Source organism: Kryptolebias marmoratus, linkage group LG3, assembly GCF_001649575.2.
Source record: "Kryptolebias marmoratus isolate JLee-2015 linkage group LG3, ASM164957v2, whole genome shotgun sequence".
Taxonomy (NCBI): Eukaryota; Metazoa; Chordata; class Actinopteri; order Cyprinodontiformes; family Rivulidae; genus Kryptolebias; species Kryptolebias marmoratus.
In genome coordinates this window covers 9056613-9079025 of record NC_051432.1, presented here as the reverse complement: position 1 = coordinate 9079025, position 22413 = coordinate 9056613, and the positions used below count along the sequence as shown (strand labels likewise).

Genomic DNA, 22413 nt, shown 5'->3' with positions numbered 1-22413 from the left:
TTTTTCACACGACTGTTCTGCATTAAGTCTGGGTCAGCCTAAAACCAAGCAGAAGAAACACCTTGATTTCATACTTGTCAGTCCATTCAGGCACCCCTCGGGTCTTGCGTGGGAGCAATACTTATCACTTTACACTTACGTAGTCAACATTTCTTTTAATGTATCATTTCTGTGTGTCATCATAATCATTGCTTCTTGTTGACATCTTAGTTCAAGAAGAGCATTTTGAGAATGAATCACAGAGCAGTAAACGAAGAACAACTAAACATTGTGTCGACGCAAGCATGTGGAGTCAGCATTTAAACACAAGATTTGTTTGGCACAGTCAAGTCTTTAGTCTGAGTGTTACTTCAAGGACAAGTAAGAAAAGAAAATGTGAACCTCTCACTGGTGAAATGCCAATTGTGTGACTGTAAACCCTAAATATCAAGTGAGCGTCATGTTTGTAACCAGTTTTGTCAGCAACCTGGGTTAAAACAGCCCTGCAACAAATCCTGAAAATTATCATCTCCAGATTTGTTTTGAGTGGTTTATGTGGAGACTGTGTGGATTAGAGAAAATCCACAATAAATCCAAACTGATGCATCCTGTTCCTAATTTTAAAAATCATTAGTTTCATGTTGGATGATCATTCCATCCTAGAAAAAGAATGCTTCAAATTAATCATTAAAAGCCAAAAAATTAATACGATACTCCAGCCCATGATGGGTGGATGTAAACTTCTGACTACAACAGTGTTCTGATAAACATTTCAAATGTTTGGCTCAATTATCATTCAGTAAAAATGACCCGTACCAGTTTATTCACCACAACTTTTAAAGTCTTTGCATGGCAGTACTCTCTGATTAAACAACAGTGTTTACAGGAAACCTACATGTGTGAGTCTACGTATGTGTGTGTTTTACATGGCTGACGACACTCTGAAACTCAGCAGACTGCAAAAGAGTGTGAGGCTTAGTGTCAAGATTTTAATGAACAATACGGAGAATTCCTCTCTCCTTGTTCATACTTTTTAAAAAAAACATGGACATACCTGCACACTCAGAGATAACAACCTGTACGCATAAGTAGACGCAAAGTATGCAAAATACAACAAAGGTAGTGTTTTGGGTCACTTTCTTTAGGAGTTGCTGAGATGAAGAGAATAGACTGTCTCTGCCCTGTCACGCCTGGCTTTTCTCTGCTTCTCTGTCGCACTATAGCTGCTCTTTGTTCACACAGAGGGAAGCTCTGTGGACCACTATAGCAGGCAATGCTCGGCTCTGTCCAGCCAAGCAGTTCTGGGAATTCCTGCGGAGATCTATAGACAAAAAGGGGTTAAAAATGCAACTCTGTATGGTCTGGATTTGACAGTGAACTTTGACAGAGATCACAAAGTGATGGTACAAACTACTGTCGTTCATATGTAGAGTAAAACAGGCTTTATTAAATCCAAACATGAGCAGGAATGGGAATGCTCGGCCTCTTCTCTAATGGAATTAAACACCTTTGAGTAAGTTCGACACAACTTGGCCACCTTGTCGTTCATAGCGTTTGACTGTAATTTAGCGTTTCTAGCGTGCCATGTTCACAAAGATGGAGTCAGTCATCAGTGCCCCCCCTCGCCCCCCACTGCTGCCAGACAAAAGCACGTCTCCAGAGTCTGGAGTTGGGGGGTTGTTTCAAAGGCCTCCATCTTCCCGGGGGCTGGAGGGGGCCTGCTGAGCACCACTGCCCAGAGGAGAGGGCCTTAAACTGGGCTGATGGATCCACAGTGACTGCCCCCCACAGGGGTAGAAAACAGTCCCCCTTCTCATCCTCTTTTACAACGGGCTCCACGGGGCCAGTCAGGGCAGGGCGGGGTCAGGTGTGGGCCAGTTGCCTTGGGGTGGTAGGGGGTAGGAAGGATGTGCAGGCATGTCACGGCGCACACACATGCACATACACCAACGCGTACATGTCTGTGCATTCCCTTACGCAAGGCTGCTCTGTCAGTATGGGTTTTATCCCCCCCTCCAAAACCCACTAACACTTCCTCCTGCCTGTCAGTCATTGTTTAACCTCTGCTCGTGTTTTTGCTCCTTCGTCAACCATCTGGCTTTCTCTGTCTGTTGTCCTGTCTGTGTAGAAATGTCACACATTCTTCACTCTCACCCTGTGGGTGCAAAATAGGAACGAGAGGAGTTCCTGAACCTCTCATCCTTCAGTCACATTTGACAGTTTTATAGCTCAGGCTCAGTTCAGACTGTCATTCAGAAAAGAAAAAAAAAAAACTTCACCTATTAACCTATAAATGTGTCAACAAGTTATCAAAGATAATTTTGAGACTTTACAAAATTAGTAACAAATAGTGAGGTGTGTCTATCAGCATTGATTAGAAAATGAATAATTTACAAAGTAATCATGTTGTGTCGCTGGACAATCAGCAAAAGCAAACAATAATTAAAGTCTTAGCATTTTTTTGAAAGAATGCATATTGCCCACCACCTTTAATGCCAGAGTTTTTTTGTTTTTTAAATATGATCTTTTGATGATGATAAAGTTGTAGCTGTTCTGGACAAACCTTGAAGATAACATTGTACCCAATCTGATGAGGTATTGCAAGATGTCACGATTAGAGTGTGTGTTGGTAATGAGTCTCAGCTACTACCACATCTGTAGCTGTAAAACTGACTGAGTTACAGCCATTTTTTGTGGTGTTTGAAGTCAGTTAGCTGTGGCAGCCATTTTGAATTGGGTTGACTCCAAAAGTTAATCAATTAAGGATGAGCTCATATCACGTCTTCTTTTTTTCTGAGCGTGTCATTAAAATATGTTTACTTACTAAGCTATATTGGTAACAAAGACACACAGAGGCAAAAACATTATCGCCTGCTATCACCTTTCGGAAACAGGCGATAATGGTTGGAACTGTAGTCCTAGACAGTGGATGTAGATTTCAAAGAGAAGCTCTGAATTAGTATCAAATGATTGACTGTGAGGCCTGTGAGTGATAACATTGTTCTCATTATCATTTCAGGACAAGGTTTAATTTTCTTTTTTTTTTTTTACAAAGCAGCAGAGCTTGAAATTATTATGCTTAAGGGCATTTTCACAACAGTAGTTCTGTCAAAAGCAAAATGTAGAGTTATTTGAGACAGAGTTTATGAGACTGTTACAGCCAACATTAGTCATAGCTGCTGGTAAACACCAGGTTTAGCGGAAGAAGACGCTCTTCAGCGCTGCTGATAGCAAAGGAATTTACAGATCAGATAATAAGACAGGATTTTGGCTTTTCTGTGGTTTGAGGCAATGATTGTATCTTTAATTAGCTTTAGAAAAAGAGATTAAATCAGATGGTGTAAATCTTTGACAGATCGTGGATCTTGGCTCACTTAAGAGGAACTAGCTGTGAACCAAAAACATGAACTGCGGCACCAGGTTTGCAACCGGATCTGGTCAGTTTGAAGCGGTTTTGGAGGGAAATCTGTTTTCTTTTTTTCAGTCTGGGTTTTAACCAGAGTTTGTAAAGCAGTAACAGCCTTGCTAAAGGCATAATTGGTGTTTGAGGTGCATGAAGGTGCATGAAGTGCATGAAGTGTTTCTGACATTTGAGCGTTTGTGTGTTTATGCGCAACGCCGCGGCGCTTGTTGCATGCCGGAGAGAATGAGTGTGTTTACTGTGCGGTTTCTGGCCTCCCAGCATCTGTTTACGACTGCGAAGATTATCGCCGCACTGCAGTGTGACATTAACTCATTGGAGTCACTCTCACGCCTCACACTCCGGGCTGCTCGGTCTTCAGTTCACTTTCAGCCAGACTTTGACAAGTGAGAAATGAGCGTGGAAGTGGATGTTTACAGTGTCAGCACGCACACACCCAGAAAAGACAAAAGTACATTGTTACAGGTCCAGAAACAAAAGGGGTCAACAAGGGGAGAGGCAGTGCAAACGGAGGTATTTGTTGCTAATAAATACACAGTAAATGAGTGAAAACCACAAGCGGATCATTACATTGTTTAGATTTGGATTATTTATTCAGCAGTTAATTACATGAAAATTCATATTCTCACTGGATTTCCAAAGTAATCTCATTGACTGAAAGCACATTTAGAGACATAAAAATCATGTAAGGATTGTGTTTGCAGTGAAAAAGGTTAAACAGTTTAAATCACCTACAAAATGAAAGTTGTCAGATGGCAGAAAGGTATGCTGATTATTTTCATCCTTGACCCCACCACAGAAAAAGGATGTTTATTTTACAACCTCCTATTATCTTCTAGTCAAATTAGTCAGTTTTTCTCTCTATTTCCTTTGATCTGATTTGCATGAGATTTCATGACTTTGTTCACACAGGTCATCTGAACAGACAAAATAAATATTAATCATTTCAATTAAATTATGGCTGTTTTGTTCAGCTTTTCCACACTAGAAACACAAAAGTAGTGAGCAAAGAATACATACGAGAGGAGGAATAATACAGCATCTGTTAATGTCTGGGTGTGTGAACAAGTCTTGATCAAAATTAACAAAAGAAGAACTGACTTTAGAAGATGAACCAGACTTTACTGATCCGAAATGTGACAAAACAATGTTAGGTTGCTGCATCACTTCATCCCTATTAGCCATGTGAGTGCTGACACAGAAAGAGTCCTGTAGGATGGGCAGAAGCTTTTAAAGAAAGTGAAGTTCCTTTGTGACATTAATGTCAGGCTTTTACCTTTTACCAGCGATGCATGATATTAGGAAACCATGAAAATATAATATAACTAGTTAAAAGATTTAATGACAATGTCAGCTGAAAAAAACTCACATATTTCTGTTCTGTTACCATGATGCTCACAATATTCTGTGTGTGTTTTAGCGTCTCGACCAATATCGCCTTAATCAGATGTGGAGTCCATCTGATCAAATATATTATAGGCATGAAGAGCATAAATGCATGGTGTTTGGAACATAATAGTCTCAAATCTTTTTTTCTACCAAGTAATCCTTTGCAATATTGATACTGCACACATTGTCAGTGCAAAAACATGAGGTTTTTATTACACTGTATTTTACAGCCCTACTGATTGACTTAAAAAGAAGACATTTTTAAATTGTAAATAAAACAGATGAACCCAAGGCACATCTGTCAAACGCTCAAATCCTCTCCTGTGTTATGCTGTATATGCTGATTCATCAGAAGTTAAAATGATAGTTTCTGTTTTGTCATTAAAAAGCTTGTGTATGGAATGTGGAGATTTTTATTGTATACTTTGAGGGGTAAAATCTGAGTTTAATTCTTCTCCTTTTACCCTTTGTTTTCGCCTGTGCGTGCCTGTGGCTGCAGTGGCTCGATGAGTTCCACAGTCTTATATTCCTGAGGCTGCAGTTTCAGGCCCAGGTTGTGTCAGGAAGGGCATTCGTCGTAAAACACTCGCCAAATCTTTCGTGCAAGTTCACTTGTTGTGCTGACCCCCGACAGAAGGGAACAGCCAAAATAACAACAAAGACTGTGTGTGTGTACCTGTGTTCATTTGTCTGTATATTAACAAAATATGTCAGGAACCACTGAATGAATTTCAGTGAAACTTTCAGAAAGTAATCACGAGATGCACATCTACCACCGATTAATTTTTGTCAACTTGATTCAAGGTGGTTGCCACTGCTGATTGTCCTTGTCAAATACACAAAAAAGACTTTAACCCAGTCAGTTTACCAGATTTTAAGCTAAATTTGGTCTGAACACTGATCACATAAAATCTATGTTTAAAGCCTCTCCACTAACTACTGGAGTCAGCACTCTCTGAAATATTTCATTCATTCATATTTCACTGACCCTAGAAAGCACAAAAATGGTAATAACTCATTCAGTTTTACAGATATTGAGCTAAAATTTGGTGTAGTGGTAGCTGAGAATGAAAACACATATTGTGATTTTGAACAGCATATATATATATATATATATGTTCAAGATTTGACCAAAACAGCTAAAACATATTGATTTTAGGTTAACACTGATGTGCTTTTGTCAACCAGATAAGTAAAATGGAAAAAAATACATCTTACAAAAGATGATTACAGAAATTTAAGTTACTTTTGTGAACTTTAAAAAATATTTGGAACTAAACCAAGAAATAAGAAGTGGTTTGTGCACGAGAAGCCTAAATCAATAAATCCTTTCTGTCACGCTCATTTGAATATTGACTCAGAACAAGACAGACATTTGATGATCTGACAAAACTTTATTAAAGTGCATTTAGACACGCTGACTCCCCTGAGGTGCGAGCCAGCGGGCCAGATTCGATTTCTGTGCCTTTACTTCATTTTCTGACTCTCCTAGTCTGACGGCATCTTTGGACTTCCAACTATTTTAGGAGGATGAGCTCATACCACCTCTCTGGCATCACCACTCCTCTCTACCTCCAGCACACACTCTCCCAGGGGGATGTCTAGCCCACTAACGGGCACTCATGGCTGGGCAGGAGGTGCGGAGCAGGGGGGGGTTTGGGCCTCTCCGTGGGACCGTGTGGAGCTCTTAGCTGCTATGGTGCGAGTGTTAACGGAAGAGGAGTGAATAATTTAGAAACATCATTTCTGCTGGGCGATAAATATTTAAGCAGCCTCTGATGTAACTGTGGAACATGAGTGCGCATGTATCTGTGCACTCCGGGGTGGAAGATGGATGCAAAGTGGGTGGTGTTATTTAAAGGGGGGGAGTCCACAGTGGCCGCTGGTGAAGCTAAAAGAGGTGAAGGACAAGGGTTATGGGAGGAAACAAGACAGGGTTGTCTTACATTCTTGAAAGGAGTTTTTGTTTTAACTTTTTTCAAGATATTCGTGGTCTTTATGTGTCTTTGTGTATATAAATAATTAAAATTGTGGATTGTTAGAAAGAAACTGCACTTTTCCTATTAGTTTGAAGTCACTCTTGTGTTTGGCCTTTTTTTTTATTGCTGTCCAGTAGCAGGAACTGCTTCTGTCAATGTGTTTGTGTGAGTCAGGGTTAAACTGTTTCAGCAGCCTGTCTCTCATTGTGACAGACTGATTCACTTTAAAATACAGACACACACACACATACACACACACCAACATAAACTGGCACACAAACCTCTTCACTCCACTCAACTGGGGTTAAATGATCGCAACCAGATTATTAAACTCAGCCGAGTTTTCTCAACTTCTGTGTGTGTGTGTGCGTGAGTGCGTGTGACGATGAGTTGTTGTGGGTTCTTCCCCTGTGAGGGCCTTGTTTACTCAGTGGGGTCCTTTTCACACATTCGGTAGCCCAGCCAGACTGCCTGTTTGTTTTTCCCACATCGTCTCCTCTCCTCCGTCTTTGTGGAAATGGCGTTCCCCACCTCCCTCCCTTCCCCTTCATCTGAACCCCCTTCCCCTCGTCTTCGTCCCCTTCATCTTTCACAGGTTCACTGTTTGTCTGGCAGCCATGTTGTACCCCCTTAAATTGTGGCTAACGTGGAGTCCTTTTTGTGTCCATGTATCCACCCAAAAATGGATGCTTGGAGAAAAAAATGTATCCATCAGTCTCTTCTTTGTGTCTCTAATACTTCTTTGAACTGCATCTAAATTGCATAAAAGTCATAAAAGTAGAAATTAATTTATTATAGACAATACTTAATTATAGACAAAATACTCCTTTTGAACTTTGCTGATTATTGTTGTTTTCACAGACGCCTAAATCGGAATAATCTGGCTGTGTTTCCCGAGCTGCTTTTCCTAGGAACAACCAAGCTCTACAGACTGTAAGTTGTGTTTTTATTTACACCTTTTCCTCTTTTATCACTTAGTTGATCTCCATTAAAATGTTGTCTATGTGTCCATACGTTTGGTCTAACAGACGACCTAAATGTTGGTGCTTTTGCAAATCAAAACAACCTATTTGCAGACAGTGATGCAAAGATGCTACATAAAGAGAAACATCTGTTTTGTGTGATACAGTTTCAGAGAGATGAAGGTGTTATAAGAGTGAGAGGTTTTTTTTCATGGTTCTTTCCATAGAGGCCAGTTCAGTAGTTATTGGAGATTAGCACTCCAACAGCTGCTGCCCACTGGGAGAGAGGTGCATGTGAGTGTTGTGTATGTGCGTCAGTGAAAGAGGACGGAAAGGAAAACGTCAGATTTCTTCTTTTCTGTTACCTTTTCTGTCTCTGTTAACCCCGTGCACAAAATAGTTTCAGCTGCAGCCAGAACCCAAACGCTGCCGTCTGCATTCAAACCAACAAACTGCTGTTTGTTGTCAGCGATCACCTTCCACTCTCCGCTCACAGCCGACCCGTCTCTTCTGTAAACTGAGCTTCAGATTCCCAGTACCGCTGGGCTGGGCTGCAACGCTGCCGAAACTGTGGGAACCGGCTTCCCGTCACGGTCATTTACGGTCTCGAGGAATAATTATGGTTGCTTATATTTATATGTGTGGCTGAATATATTTATGTAACGCTATAGTGAAATGCTCAGATGATTCGCAGAGTGTGTGAAAGTTGTTTATGTTCTGTGGTTGCTGCTGCGGTTGGCTGTGCTTGACCTGCTGCGTGTTAGGGTGTGTGAGTGTCTGCGTCTGTGATTCTGCAAGTGTGTGTTTCTCAAGGCCAGGAGTTGGCATTTTGCTCAGCGTGTGGGCCGAGGTAAAAATACTTCTCAGATATGTTGCGCTGCTCAACTTGTCACTGACAAGATGCTTTAGTGTTAGCTGCCTCAGCTTTATTGATGGATCAATACTGAAGTTATTCTGAAATGTATTTAATTAAATAAATGCATTGGCAATCTTTAAAACCTGCTAATTGACGATGAAATATAAAAAAAACAAGTTTGTGCTATTACAGGTTTTACCAGTTTTTTGAAAGTCATTATGTCCAAGCAGCAGCTGGGTTACAAAGTATTTAGTGATGCTTGTTCAGTAGTAAAATCCACATATTTAAACTCCTTACAGTGTATCTTTAATTTTAGACAACCTCTAAAACGGAACCTTGTTGGGTTTCACATTGAGGGTTGAAGGTATTCGCTAACTGGACTGGTTTCATGTTTTGCAACGGTTCGACCATAAATGAACACTTGCTCAACCTGCTATTATGAAAATGTTGTTTTTGGAGCTTGAAAACCCCTTGAATGTGTGTGGATGTGTTATATTTTCTTTGCGCAGCTCAGTGGTTTAGGCTTCTGAGTATGGAGTTAAATTGGTCTGAGGTCAGGTGTGAGTTCTGTGAAAATAAAATCTTTAAAAGTTTCTCAGGTTTTTAATCTGAAGCTCAGGTAATAAGAATAGCTGTCAACCAATCACAATCACAGATTCACAATGACACATTAAAATGGATTTGCTCCATATGGGAGATAAGCAACTTCAATTTTGTGGAATCCAAGGATATGAACAAAAGATATTAGGGCTGCAATTATTGTCTCACATTTACTGATTACAGGCTTCTGATTCTGATAATGTTCTACTAGCCCTTTGTTTTATTACCAACCAAAAAACACATTAGATAACAATCTTTGTAAACATAGTCTCATTTACTGTTTTTGTAAAGAGACAGCTTTTTATTATAAACAAATAGTATACACCATTCATAGATGAGACTCATTTCCAATTCATGACCCCATCTGAGGGCAAGCAATGCAAAATAAAACATTGTAAATACAATACTATTAAACCTGCCCCAGTATCCCCGTATGTCTATGAACCACACATGCACAGTCCTCCTGAACACACACACACACTGTTGATCACTGCATCCGTACAGCAGCAATATAGAGGACCACAGCTGGGACTGCTCTGAGAAAAAAAAAGAAAAAGAAAAGGGCAACAAAACACTTTTTTATATACCAGTAGATGAAACTGATCCAGTTTATTAGCAGGACTCTGTAAAACAAGATGGAGCTGGTAACAGCTCAGAGTGTTGGATCAGAACAGAGCAGTACCTGAGCCAGGGAAATCATAAGTTTGTACCAACAACACTCAGACAGCTTTAAAATAATTGAAGGGGGAAATACTTTTACCTAGCATAATTTTGTGCTGACTCTTTTAGAAAGAGGATAAAACAAAAAGAGTTAAACAAATGTACAGGTTTTCCCAATATATGCAATAAACAAAAACAAAAAAGCACTAATTTACTCACAGATTTGTTTTGTTTATCCCTATATGCCTTTGGGAAAATTTCTGTTTTTATAGTTTGAAGGGATGTTTTTTTATGCACAAGAGCCACAATTATTCATTTTGTATATTCAATTATTTGTATTCCTCTGTAACAATATATTTTATAATATGAAAGCCCATGTTCACAATTATTCAGTCCACAAAATCTGTGGCAAAATGACATTTCTGCAGCCCATCTTCCCAACAAAGATAACAGCTTGAGCTGAGCTTCAAAGTGATGCTGAAGAGACAGAAGTCTTCATTAAACCTGACTCGATCTCATGAGAGGAGGTGCAATGAATGTATTTCCCCCTGATACATTTTTAACTAAGAAAAATGTTACATTTTTACAATTAAAGTTTAAAATGTGTACAGTGACTGCGTCTGCCGTCTGTTACGTATCGACAATAAACACTGTTGATAAAGTTCTGTTTTGACTTTTAGGCCAAATCAATTTGTCCTGAAAACATCAGGCTGCTTTTACACCAAACACTTCAGGAAATATGTTGTTTCTAATGTGCACTGATTAAAGATTTCCAAACCTAATTTCACTTTTTTGTTGTTTGAAGCTAACCATGTATCTTTAGTTGTTAAACCCAGCTCAGTAATTTTACTACCTAAACCAGTCAAAAGAGACAATAAACAGCACAAAAATAAAAAGATAGATTTTAAAAGAACTTTCCCTTTTATATTTCCATTCATCCACATGTTTTTTAATATACTAACTATACAGTTTTAGAACTAGTGCATCATATTCTTTTTTTTCCACGCCATCCCTGTCTTGCTGTCCTCATTGCATTCTGTAGTTGAGACACAAGGTTTTTGTTTTGCCGAAGGTGCACACAGATGCAATGCATTCGATTTCTCTGAGTGTTTCCTCTTCGGCCAGCTCGTTCTCTTTTCTTTTTACTGGACAGAAATCAGTAGCGAGATGAAAGACAGAGAGATGAAACAGGTTGATGGAGGAAAAGACGGATGGGAGGATAAGAGGATGGGTTTCTGCTTTCACACTGAAAAATATGGTCATACTCGAGTGTGAGGCTAGATTGATGAGATGTGTGAGTGTGTGTGTGTGTGTGTTGGGGGGTGGGGGAGTTTGTGTGGTCACTTCTGGCCAGCACCCCTCTGCAACAGCTTGCTGGGTTGAAATTTATTACTCTGGGTTGTTTATTTGGTCTTCACTGTGGTGATTTAAGAGCGGGGAGTGATGTGAGACATGGAGAGAGACCAGACAAGTTTCCCTCGAAAGTCATAAGAACGTGAGCTTGTTTTATGGGATAAACACTTCAGCTGGGTTTCCGTCCAGAGATGAAACAAGTCTGAGGTGAACTTTTTATTTTGCTTCAAAGCAAGAAATGCATGCGGCCCCTATCTGTTAAATGGCTTTGAGTGAATAAAAATAGCAATGATGGTATTACCTGCTGGGGAAAGATTAATGAGGCTATTACATGATGTTAATGAACAAGGAAGTGGTTACTAACAGGAAACAAAACTTGAAAGAAGAATACACAAAGAAATCTTTAGTGTCGGACATATTTGCTGTCTGTGGAAATGGTTTATGACCAATCTTGTGCTGATCCTATATTCCCGCAGCGTATATTTTACTTGTCTCTTTGTCTCATATTGCCTCATTTTGTTTGTCTTCCAGTGTGAAGCCAAGTTCTCACCACATTCTGCCTTACGTCGTTTAGCTTAAAGCAACTCATTGCAAACCATGAACTCAAACATAAGAAGGTTACCCTGAACTGTACCAAATAGGCCAGGGGAGCTCCACAAAGACGGAGCTCGGGATTCAAACACACACCACTGGTAAATTTATTGTTTGAACCTAACCGTTTTTTATCTTCATACTCAACAAATCTGAGCATAAATGCATGCCAAGATATAAAATTGTCCAACTTCATGACTCAAAGGGGCTTTTCAGTGGACGCTGCCGCTGACCTTTCTTTATTCACTTCAGCTTTTTCCTTAGGGAAACAAATCATGTTGTAGTTGTCATCCAGTCACAAATTGTGCTCATAAATTTTGAATTTAAGGACACGTTAACTATCAATATGAGAAAAAAAATGTGCCGATTTAGTTTCTTACTTTATGATTTTTTTTATATGACAGGTCTTCAGAACTTTGCAACATTTAAGTTACTAAACCTAAATCTTTTGTTTTAGTGATCAAAATAGTTATTTGCATTAAATTCATCCACCCACCTCCTGCCTGCTTTCTCAGCTTGCGCAAACTTTGACACCTTCAACTCTTTCTTTACCTAAATCATTGCAGACTCATTTTGCTGTGTGAGAGAACAAACGATGCTGCTCAATGAAGCCATTATCATCTGAGAATGCTTTGAAGAGGTGTGTGTGTGTGTGTGTGGTCTGCAGCAGTGTTGTGGTCAAAGTGACATCAGCCTGACATCTCTTACCCAGTATAATGTCAGCTCCATCAGCTTGACTTTCTGCATCGTTTCTGACAAACAAACCTCAAGTACAGATTGTTCAGTTGTTGCCTGGTGTATCCTGTTGCATCAAGATAATCGGTGATATTACCACGGTGTGTTTAGCCCTTCATATAGATGAATTGAGGCTGCTGGGGTGTAAACCCTGGGCAGGTTGCCGGTTCAGTCTTTCATTCATCTGACAAAAAAACAAACATGTTGAGAGAAAGAGAACATTTTTGTCAGGTTTATGATTGTACTTGTCACTATAAATGCAACAAACTGTTTCTATCCACACATTCTTAACATTTTCACACAACCAAACCAAACATAACAAACGGTAGTTTTCTCAATGTCAAATATTATGCCAGAAGTTGCTTAATTAAGTGATTTTCTTACACTGGTTAGGCTACTACTTGTCAATGTTTTGTCTTTGAAAAAGGCTGTTGTGTCTTATTGCTAACTTATTGTTAGATTTGTTTTCTTGTTCTGACATTTTCCTTGGCAGTGCCATATATTTATACCTTTTGTCTTTAAATTAAAGTTCAGCATTTTCGTCTAGATCTAAAAACATACAACAATGAAAGCAGAAAAATAATTTTAAAAATGAATGAATCTCTGATAATAAATGGAACCCAGTTCTCTGTGATGTCACCATGTGATGCAAGAACAATCTGAAGAAATTTGGACATTGTCCAAAGAAATGGTACAATTTCTTAGTTTAAGCATTCAATAGAATAATTTGAAAATGATTGCATTCTCTTGTTATTTACATTTTACACATCATCTCAAATTTTTGTGTGCTGGGGGTCATAAAGTTCTGTCATACCTTTAAGTGAATTTATAATATTAATATCCATGCGCAGATATCTGCTGCAAAAAGCTAAATCAAAAACTAAATCAAAATCCTTATTTCTTTTGTTTCATTTTCATTCACCTGATGATTAAATGCATCACACCTCCACTTCATGCAGGTATAATAAAATTGTTTAAGACATCTGAGTTAAATTTTTCTATGTTTTGGCTTCCCAGTTGTTTCTATTTTTCACAAATTGAAAACACTCATACAAACAGGAAGATGGTAATGCATTTATTTCGAGAGAGTGCCAGTAAATGTTTGCGTTTTCAACGCACAATCAGAAGAAAAAACAGAGTTAAGGGGAAATAAATGTCTATTTGAACCCTCCGCTCAGAAAGACAGTAAACACGAACGAGCCTGTTGAGAGGAAGCAAAAAGTCAACTTTATTTCTCACATACTCACACATTACATCAGAATTAAAGAAGGATTTGAATTAATGAGTTGATTAGAGCACATTTTGGCTGTGTGTGTGTGTGTTCGTCTGTTTATAGAAGTCTCTAATCCTCGACTAAACGGTCTCCTGATGACGCTTTACCAGGCCGAACTGTTGCTTGGCAGTCTTAAAGTTGTGGCTTTGTTTTTAGTGAGAGCTTAACCCTGATTCACACACACAAGCTCTCTCTCTCACACACACACATATACACCCTCACCACTTAGCACTACGGTGGCAAAAAAAAAAAAAAAGTGCAGAAAAACGTTTGGGCCTTTCCAGAGTGTCAAAAGTGAGCGCACACAGAAAGGGAGGAGAAAGGGAAAAGGAAGACAGGGGTCAGAGGTAGAGAGAATGAAATTTTCTCTGAGTAAATAATGTTTTTTAATTAAGACAGAGATGCTCCGGGCGTTTTAGTTGCCACAGTGACGATGACCTCTGGGTTTAGCTGAGGTCAAAGGTGAAGAATGTTCCAGTCGGGAGATTTAAGTGGGAGGTGATTTAAAAGAGCAAAGATGGGGGAAGACCTCCTCCCTCCTGTTAAAAACTGTGATCAATTAAACTTTTAGTAATGAAAAGTCCCACACGTGACAAAGAGATTCGCTCTCTTTGAGAATTAAGTATCCTGAGTCACGACGGCTGCCCTGAGATTTTTATCAGGGGTGTCATAAAACAACGTTCAAAGAACCTCAGACGTGTTTAATAAAAACTTTAAAAAGCAAATAATAAACGGAATGTACTGTAAAAGACACTCACAGTAAGAAATTATTTCACAAGCTTGAATTCAAAGTAGTCGGAATGCTTTCAGCTCATAAAGTGATTTCAAACTCAAACTTGTTTGTATTTTTAGAGCAAAGTCACCTGAGGGCCTAAAGTTTACAGTGAAGCTTTTCATTTGAACTTTGTTCTCCAAATCTTTAATTACAGAATAATATTCCTAAGTGGTTTTGCTTGCAGTGTTTTTACAGATGTAGTAAAACCATGCCCACCTCATTCCTGAAAGCCTCTGACATCCTTTCTACACCCAGCTGTGTCACAGAGAAGCCACCGGTTCATCTAGTTTGCTCTGAGAAATTCCAACAGGTGTTTGTTTTTAGTTTTGAAACAAACATCCGTTGCCCCTCATTTCCCACATTTTTTGAAACATAATGCAAATAACTGACTGGTGGCAAAAAGGTGATAATGTTTTTGTGTGTGTTTGTTTGTAGTGTTAGCTAAATACAATATCTAGTGAACCACTGCATGAATTTTAATGAAACTCTCAAAAAATAATAAGTGGGTTTACCTCTACAACAGATTAGAGTTTGATCAACCTGATTCAAGAGCTAAGCAGCCTTTTTAAACACAAAAATGATGATTTCTTAGCCAATTTTACAGACTGGGATAGAATTTGGTGTGGTAGTAATTGAGTGTTATCCCCAACACATAATCTGAGCACTACACATTGGGCGTAATCTTTACATACAACTTGGCATTACCTGTTGATTACCTGTTGGTTTCAACGCTGTCTGTTTGTTAGCAAAATATCTCATTAACCACTAGACAGATTTTAATGAAAATCTCAAAGTAATCATGGGCTGTACATCTATAGTTCATTAACATTTGGAGTCAACTCAATTCAAGATGGCTCCTAATCGTCTGTAGCCAGCACAAAAATTGTTGTAACTTTTACTTTTTTTTTTTTACAGATATTGAACTAAATGTTGGCACAAACATATCTTGCAAGATCTCACAATATCTCATGAGATCGCACGTAACATCATTTACGAGGCTTGACCAAAACGGCTGCAACTCCATCTCTTCTCAGCATAAGTCGATCTTGGTTTAACCCTCCCGTGGCCTTCAGGTCAAACCGACCCAAAGTCACAAGAGCTTCTCTTCCTCTCTTCAGCTACGAGGGTTCGGGAGGGTTAAAACTTTGGCATGAATGGCAGCGGGCAATATGCATTCCTTCAAGGAATGTGCCTTTAACATTAGAAAAGATTTTTTTCCAACATCTACCACTAAACATCAGTATCAGTGGGTGTTGACATTTCTTTTAGTGTTTTAAATCTGACGACATTCAGTCATTGACTTTATGTAAAAAAATATCCAAATACCTGCTTTTATATCTCTCCAATGGAATAAAATTAAGCTTTTGCACACAGAGAAGTTGTGGATGGGCCTCTCTCTTTTCCTTGTTTTTCTCCTCTCTGTTTTTCTCCTTTTTAGAAAAAAAAAAACTAACTCACTCACAGCCACAAGCACATTGTTTGACCATTCAGCAATATTTCCTGCACCCTCCTGTTTCTCTCAATGCACTTTAACAGAATAAAAACTCACACACTTGCACTCTGAGAAGAAAACAGCTCCTTTCAGCTCTTTTCAGATCACAGAGAGATTTTGTCCAAGAAATGTTTTCATTAAAGCCCTTGGATCACACACATTTTATGCAAGCAAACAGGAAAAAAAGTGATTCTATCTTTCTTTCTTGCAGCTGACTTTTTTTTCTCCTCTTTCAGATATTTACAGCTGTGCACAGATTATGAGTCACCTGGAGTGCAAACTAAAAGTTACAACAGTGTTGAGGTGTTGAATGTCAGTGACTCACCCAGTTGCCATCAAATGACGGCCCATCTGAACAGCTCAAGGCGACTCATTCCTAAGAAGTGATTTGGCACTTCATATCCCAAACACAATGCTGTAATTCACTCTCAGACAGTTTGGAAAGGCCTCGTCGAAACTCTGCGGGCATTGTTTAAAAGGGCATCAGAACAAAAGATGATTTTGTTCAGGCGACATTTAAAAGAAATGTGTGGATATAGTTTTGTCTGCTAAGTTTACTGCTTTTTTTAGAAATTAGATGGTTTTTTTCCTTCAGCATTAGTAGAATAAAACTGTGGTAACTGATTGAAACTACATGTTATAAAACACAAGATAAAATATTTAATTCTGACATAACACCGCTGCTATCTGTCAACTTTATGAGACTAATGAGAAGCTCCTGTTTTCTTTTGTGACACTTTATTTGTAGATACAACAATGTCTGAAACTTATCACTGAAGGACAGGATTAAATATACTTCCCTGAGATATCTTTCTGTGAAGGCATCAGTGCAGCAGATTGCTCCTCTTCCTCTGTTTCTTCTCCTGAGACACAAATACCAGAAGAGACATTTTATTGGGATCCAACTTAACATCAAAATGAAAGTTTAAATCTTTAGAAATAAAGTTCTGTAGAAAAGTAATGAATATTTAATGTCTTACCTGTTGTAGATAGCTGTTTGAAGGACTTCAGTTTGGAGAAATCAAGTTTTTTCTGACCAGACTGATGAGCTAACAGCTAGTCTGAACGGAGCCAAAACCAAAGTGGGTAGCTTAAAACAATTACAAATGCCAAGTTGGTCCGATGTTTCATGCTGGCTTATGCAAACATTACTTAATGAATCTTGACTTTGTTGTCAACTTTACATTATATGGTTAATTACAAAGAATTCTGCTGTTATTTGGAATGTCAAGTAGCAGCAGCTAGCTGTAGCACTTCCAGTGCTGCCTGGGGCACTTGAAGCAGGAATGTCATGATATTTCTGCAGAGATAATCATGTAATGAGAAATTAACAGTATCGAAAGGTCTATACATCAGTGATTGTATGAGCTGCTTTGACATTTTTGAAAGTTGGTTTAACCCTCTCAGGCTCAAATTCAGTTTTAGTAACAGGAAAAATCAGATATTTGGGGAAATTATCATCTGAGTAAAACAAGGCTCATGAAATATGAATGTGGAGTAATTAGGTATATGCAATTCACTGTTGCAAATCTGCAACGTCTGCCTTGAGAGGGTTAAGATGCAGGAAGCTGCTTTGGTCTTCCTCCCGCTCAGACTAGCTGTAAGCTCATCAGGCTGGTCAGAGTCAAACTATTTCTCCAGACTTAAGTTGTTCAAAGTGAAGTGAAATTAAGTGAAATTTATTTATTTAGCACTTTTCAGCAACAAGGCGATTCAAAGTGCTTAGAGTTTAAGTGCAAAGAGCTGTCTACAACAGGTAAGATAGTTTTTGCTCATAACTTTTCCACAAAACCCCACTTCAAGAAACGTGAAATGTCCCTTTAACCGTAGTTGGGGCTTTGTTATGCTGCTGTGTACTTCAGTATGAAGAGGTCTTTATTTTTGTTGAAAAACAGAAACTTGAATATCGTTTTCTGTTTGGTATTGAAGAAAATTGTATCAAATTTGGTTGAAATGTAGATCATAGACAAAAAGTAACCTTGAAATATTCTTGAAATATTAATACAAACTTGGATGCTATTGAGCATAAGCATTTGTGGCTTCTGAGTGCTTCTTTAGTTTCAAATGTTTTAATTAAATGACAAAAAGATAAAATATAAAAAACAAATTAAATTTAATAAGCCCACCACTGCTATTATTGGGACAATGAATAAACTAAAAATATATAACAAATATAGGGCAGATCTGATGTTAAGAGTTTGTTTTGTTGAAGTCAGATTTCAGATTCTTAGTATGCCTCATCCAGCAAAGGATTTTAAAATGAGAACCAGCTTGTCTTAATTTTGATTCAACGCTTCATTAATCAGCTGTCTCTCTGTGTGCCTGCATGTCAAAGTTCATATTACTGGGGTGAAAGGTCAGGGAGCATCAGTGTCAACAGATGAGATATCCAGGATAATGGACCTGCCAGCCGCCATGCTGCTGCCTCGCCCATTAAATCACACAGGGAGCGAGAGCAGGAATAACAGACGGAGGGAGGAAAGGCCGGACAGAGACGAAATGAATGAAGGGTATTTAAAGGATATATTAGAGATGTGTTTGCTCTCTTAAATGGTGTGGAAAAAAGAACAGGGAGGTTTTCACAGAGGTGAGGAGAGAAGTGTCTTCTGCAATATGAGCTGGATGTGAAAAGATTTCAGAAAAGCAAAGCAGAAAAAGAAAGTGAGGGCCAGATAAAGCGAAGAAAGAAGGAAGGAGTTAAGCGTAGAGTTGTGTGGAAAGGAGAGAAAAGAGGTATGTCAGTTCTTACTGTAGATGGCAAGTAGCCTGAAGCCTGGAGCCTCCAAGTCTGTTCGAGCAGTGCCCAGGTGTGTGTGTGAGTAACCTGAGTGTGGATTACTGGGAGGAGAGGGGGGCTACATACCAATCCAAAGCCAGGAAGAGCTTACCTGGAAGCAGGTAGTTACAGTAGCTGTGTGGGTGTGTGTAAATCTGTGTGTGAGCTTTTTTTTTTTAAATCAAAGCTTTTCTTCACCTTGCTTGTGTGTGATTAGGGGACGTCATGTGTGGTATTACCCCTCCAACAAAGCACCTCGTAACTTCTCTCACCTTGTTTTCAGGTCTGCTTCCTTTTATCTCGGCTACATTAATGCCAGTGATTAAATTAAGAGCACAAAGCCAACTCTGGTGACGATGCTTCCCTCGCTGGCAGCTGATTCCTTCAGGGTATCTGCAGGTATAGATCCGTGCCCCACATTGATAGATGAGTTGACCCTGCCGATGAATTATGGGATGGATTATAGAGCAATCAGGACAATTCATCATGCTACGCTCTCCCAGTCACCCCAATCCAACAATCAGCTACTCAGCAGTATTGACCCGTGCTCACTGTGTGCATCCGTGAAGAGGAGTAGGGCGTTGTAAAGTGATGAATCTGTGACTTAAATTTTAACCATCATTAAAGCTTCAGCTCTCTGTTAACTTATGACAGTAAGCAATAGGAGACAGCAATGTTCTCAGTTTTGTCTTTAGGAGTCAAGTGTTGGAAATGAGAAGAATACAGTACTGTGCAAAAGTTTAAAACCACTCCTAATGTTTTTATATTTACCTTATAAGGAGCCAGGGTTTCTGATATTTTTTAAAGTGATCCTGAGCAATAGTTCTTCTTGTTTTCTGGAGGTTATTCAGTTTTTCTTTGGACTTTGGGTGCTTTTTTATTGGTTTTCAGTTCAGTCTTCATACCTTGGATCATTACAGCATATTCTGCAGTGTCGGACAAAAGAAGTGTCAGGCCTAAAAGAGCACATGAACAGTATATGAAATTGATGTGATTAAGAAGTAGGAAAAAAACAATCTAACACCTGACACAGGATCTAAGACATCAATTTTCAGCTGATCATTTACTGTATGTCAAGTAGCTGTTTGGGAATTACTTTGTTGTTACAGAAATCCTTTTTTTATTTCTGAAACTGTTATTTTTGGTATTTTTTCAAAGAATAAAATAAATAAATGGGAACAAATTGTGCGTCTGTGACAGGCTGCTGGTAAAACAAACAAACAAACAAAAAAACCATCTAAAGATACAGTTTAAGGTTTCTTCTTTGCTAAGTTATGTTTTGACTCAACACTGGTTCATCCTTTGAGTTTAGGAGCTTTTTATTCCTTAATAAGTCACATGTTAAAGTTAAGTGGGTAAGAATGATCAAGGACTTGATTGAAAATGAGTGAAAAAGCAGCCAAAATCCAAACAAATAAAAAAATATAAAACTTTGCAAAACCTCCAGAAAGCCCAAAGAAATAATAATCAAGACCACTTTAAGACTGAAATGAAGGTGTTTGGTGAGTGAAGCGAACCCAATATGCAGACTCATACTGACTCAAAGCGCTTCAGAAGAAAACTAATTTATTTAAATAACAAAACAAAACAAAGGCTGAAATGGCAGCAACTAAAACTAAACAGCAAAAACAGTCTTTTATTTTCATGAACACACCAGCGTTTCTAGAAATGTTTTAAATCACACTAAATACAGAAAAATGACCCAAAACGCTGCAGTAACTATGCCAGTCCTGTATGTGGCGCTGTAATGCTGCAACACAAATACAAAAGAAAAAAAACCCAGGAAATAAGGTGTGGAGCATAAAGCTTGCACACTGGGTGCAAAATATAAACACAAGAAGAAGAAGAAGAAGAAGAGGACTCTCTCAGGTCATAGTTTAAATTAAAGGTGGGGCTATGTCGCTATGTCATTTCAAATGGTTGAGTTTTGTCAGGTACGTGAAAACACAAGGGTGGCATTTTGAGACTTTTTCCTCTGGAACCCATTTTTCAGAAAAAAAGAAACAACATTTTTGAGCTCCTAAAATGTAATTTCCGTGTGGACATAAAAACTTGCTCACAAAACTCGTTTCATTTCAAATTGTTCAAAAGTATCGCTGGCGACTTTTACAGAGTGTTGCACAAAACTCTAAGAGTAAAAAAGAAAAGAAAATACTGTGTGAAAAAGATGTTTTAGATCGAAACTGAGAACCTCTGAGTTCTCCCCGAGTTTCACAAGTCAAATGGATGACAAACGGGGTTCAGTTTAAGTCAGTCAGTCAGCAGACCTAACATGGCTGACTTTCTCTGCCTCGGGTCCCCCCCCCCCCCNCCAATGCTCCATCTTGGCTCGGTGTCAAGCTGCCTTGTCCAGTTGCACAATATCCCCCCTCCAGGGCAGGCAACTGCATCCCCTCTCTGGCTCCATTAGTGCCACTCTACTGGCATAGTCGGCATTCTCCAGTGGGACCGTCATCGCCAGCCACTCTATTGGCACCCCTGTCACTCTCCAACCACCACAAAGGAAAAGCTCAACACCCTCCCTCACTGCCTCTTCTGCTCACTTGGTCTTTTCTGTGCCCCCCCTTATTTTCTTCCCCTCCTTGTCTTTCCCTCACCCTCCTGCTATTATCTTTCCCTTTCTCTTCACAGCACCTTTCTCTTAATTTTTTTCCCTTGCCTGCAGCCCCTCTCCGCTCCCCCCATCCCCGGCTCTCTGTCTTCGGAGCCTAACACATTTGTTTTGGAGAGGCTTATGCAAGACCCTCGTCCATGTTAATGAGCAGAAGAAACCAGTAGAGGAGATTGGGAGCTGACCAGTGATTGCTCCCAGAGATGTTGCTCACAAGTTTAAAGCCTCTCACATTATTTCGCTAAAAGCTGAGTGTGTTTGAAGTGACCACAGCGACCTAGGCTCATTAAAAAGCACTATGTTTACATAATGTGACGACTCCGGCCAGAAACAGATCCACAACACATCCAGTCACTTTCAAACGAGAGTTCAGATCTTTGGACTTGAGGTTCTGTGGAAAGGTTACGTACAATTAATATCTTACCTTTTGTAGATTGGAGAAAAAGTTTGATTCTGATAGGATTGAGGAGCTAAGGGCTAGTTCGAATCCACTTTGGCTTGACCTTGTTTGACTAGACATTAACTCATCAATCAGTCTTCATTCTGCTCCAAATTAAACTTTTTTTCTAGATACTGAGGTAGTTTAAAGAGCTAGCTACAACAGGTAAGATACTAATTGTTCATAACCTTTCCACAGAACCACACTTCCAAAGATTTGAACTACCCTAACCCTAACCCTATCCTTTCCAAATCCTCCTTTTTTTTTCTATTTAAAATCATGTTTTTTAAACACCTAGGTCTAAATTTTATCACTCAGAAATGTTTTCGGAGGAGATAAGTGAATAAAGATTGATGTGAGAAAAAGGAGAAAGGAAGGGAGAAAGGGTGACTGTGTAGCTCCAGGCTGGTGATAGATCAGCAGGTTTGTAATCACAGGTTGTTATCTGAACCTGTGTGCGTCTCTGTGTGTACGTGCTGAAGTGTGTATGGGCCCTCTACGTGTGTCTTTGCGAGTGTCTAA

General features: G+C 39.1%; 1 protein-coding gene across 10 annotated transcripts in view; it reads left to right on the top strand.

Moving 5' to 3' along the window:
- The window catches only part of slit2 (slit homolog 2 (Drosophila)), a 101030-nt gene that overhangs the window by 5173 nt on the left and 73444 nt on the right, over nucleotides 1-22413 (top strand). For all 10 annotated transcript variants that reach the window (XM_037974766.1, XM_037974765.1, XM_037974763.1 and 7 more), the window contains exon 4: nucleotides 7630-7701. In XM_037974766.1, coding sequence (XP_037830694.1) covers nucleotides 7630-7701 — 72 coding nt within the window. The remainder of the gene's footprint in view (nucleotides 1-7629; nucleotides 7702-22413) is intronic.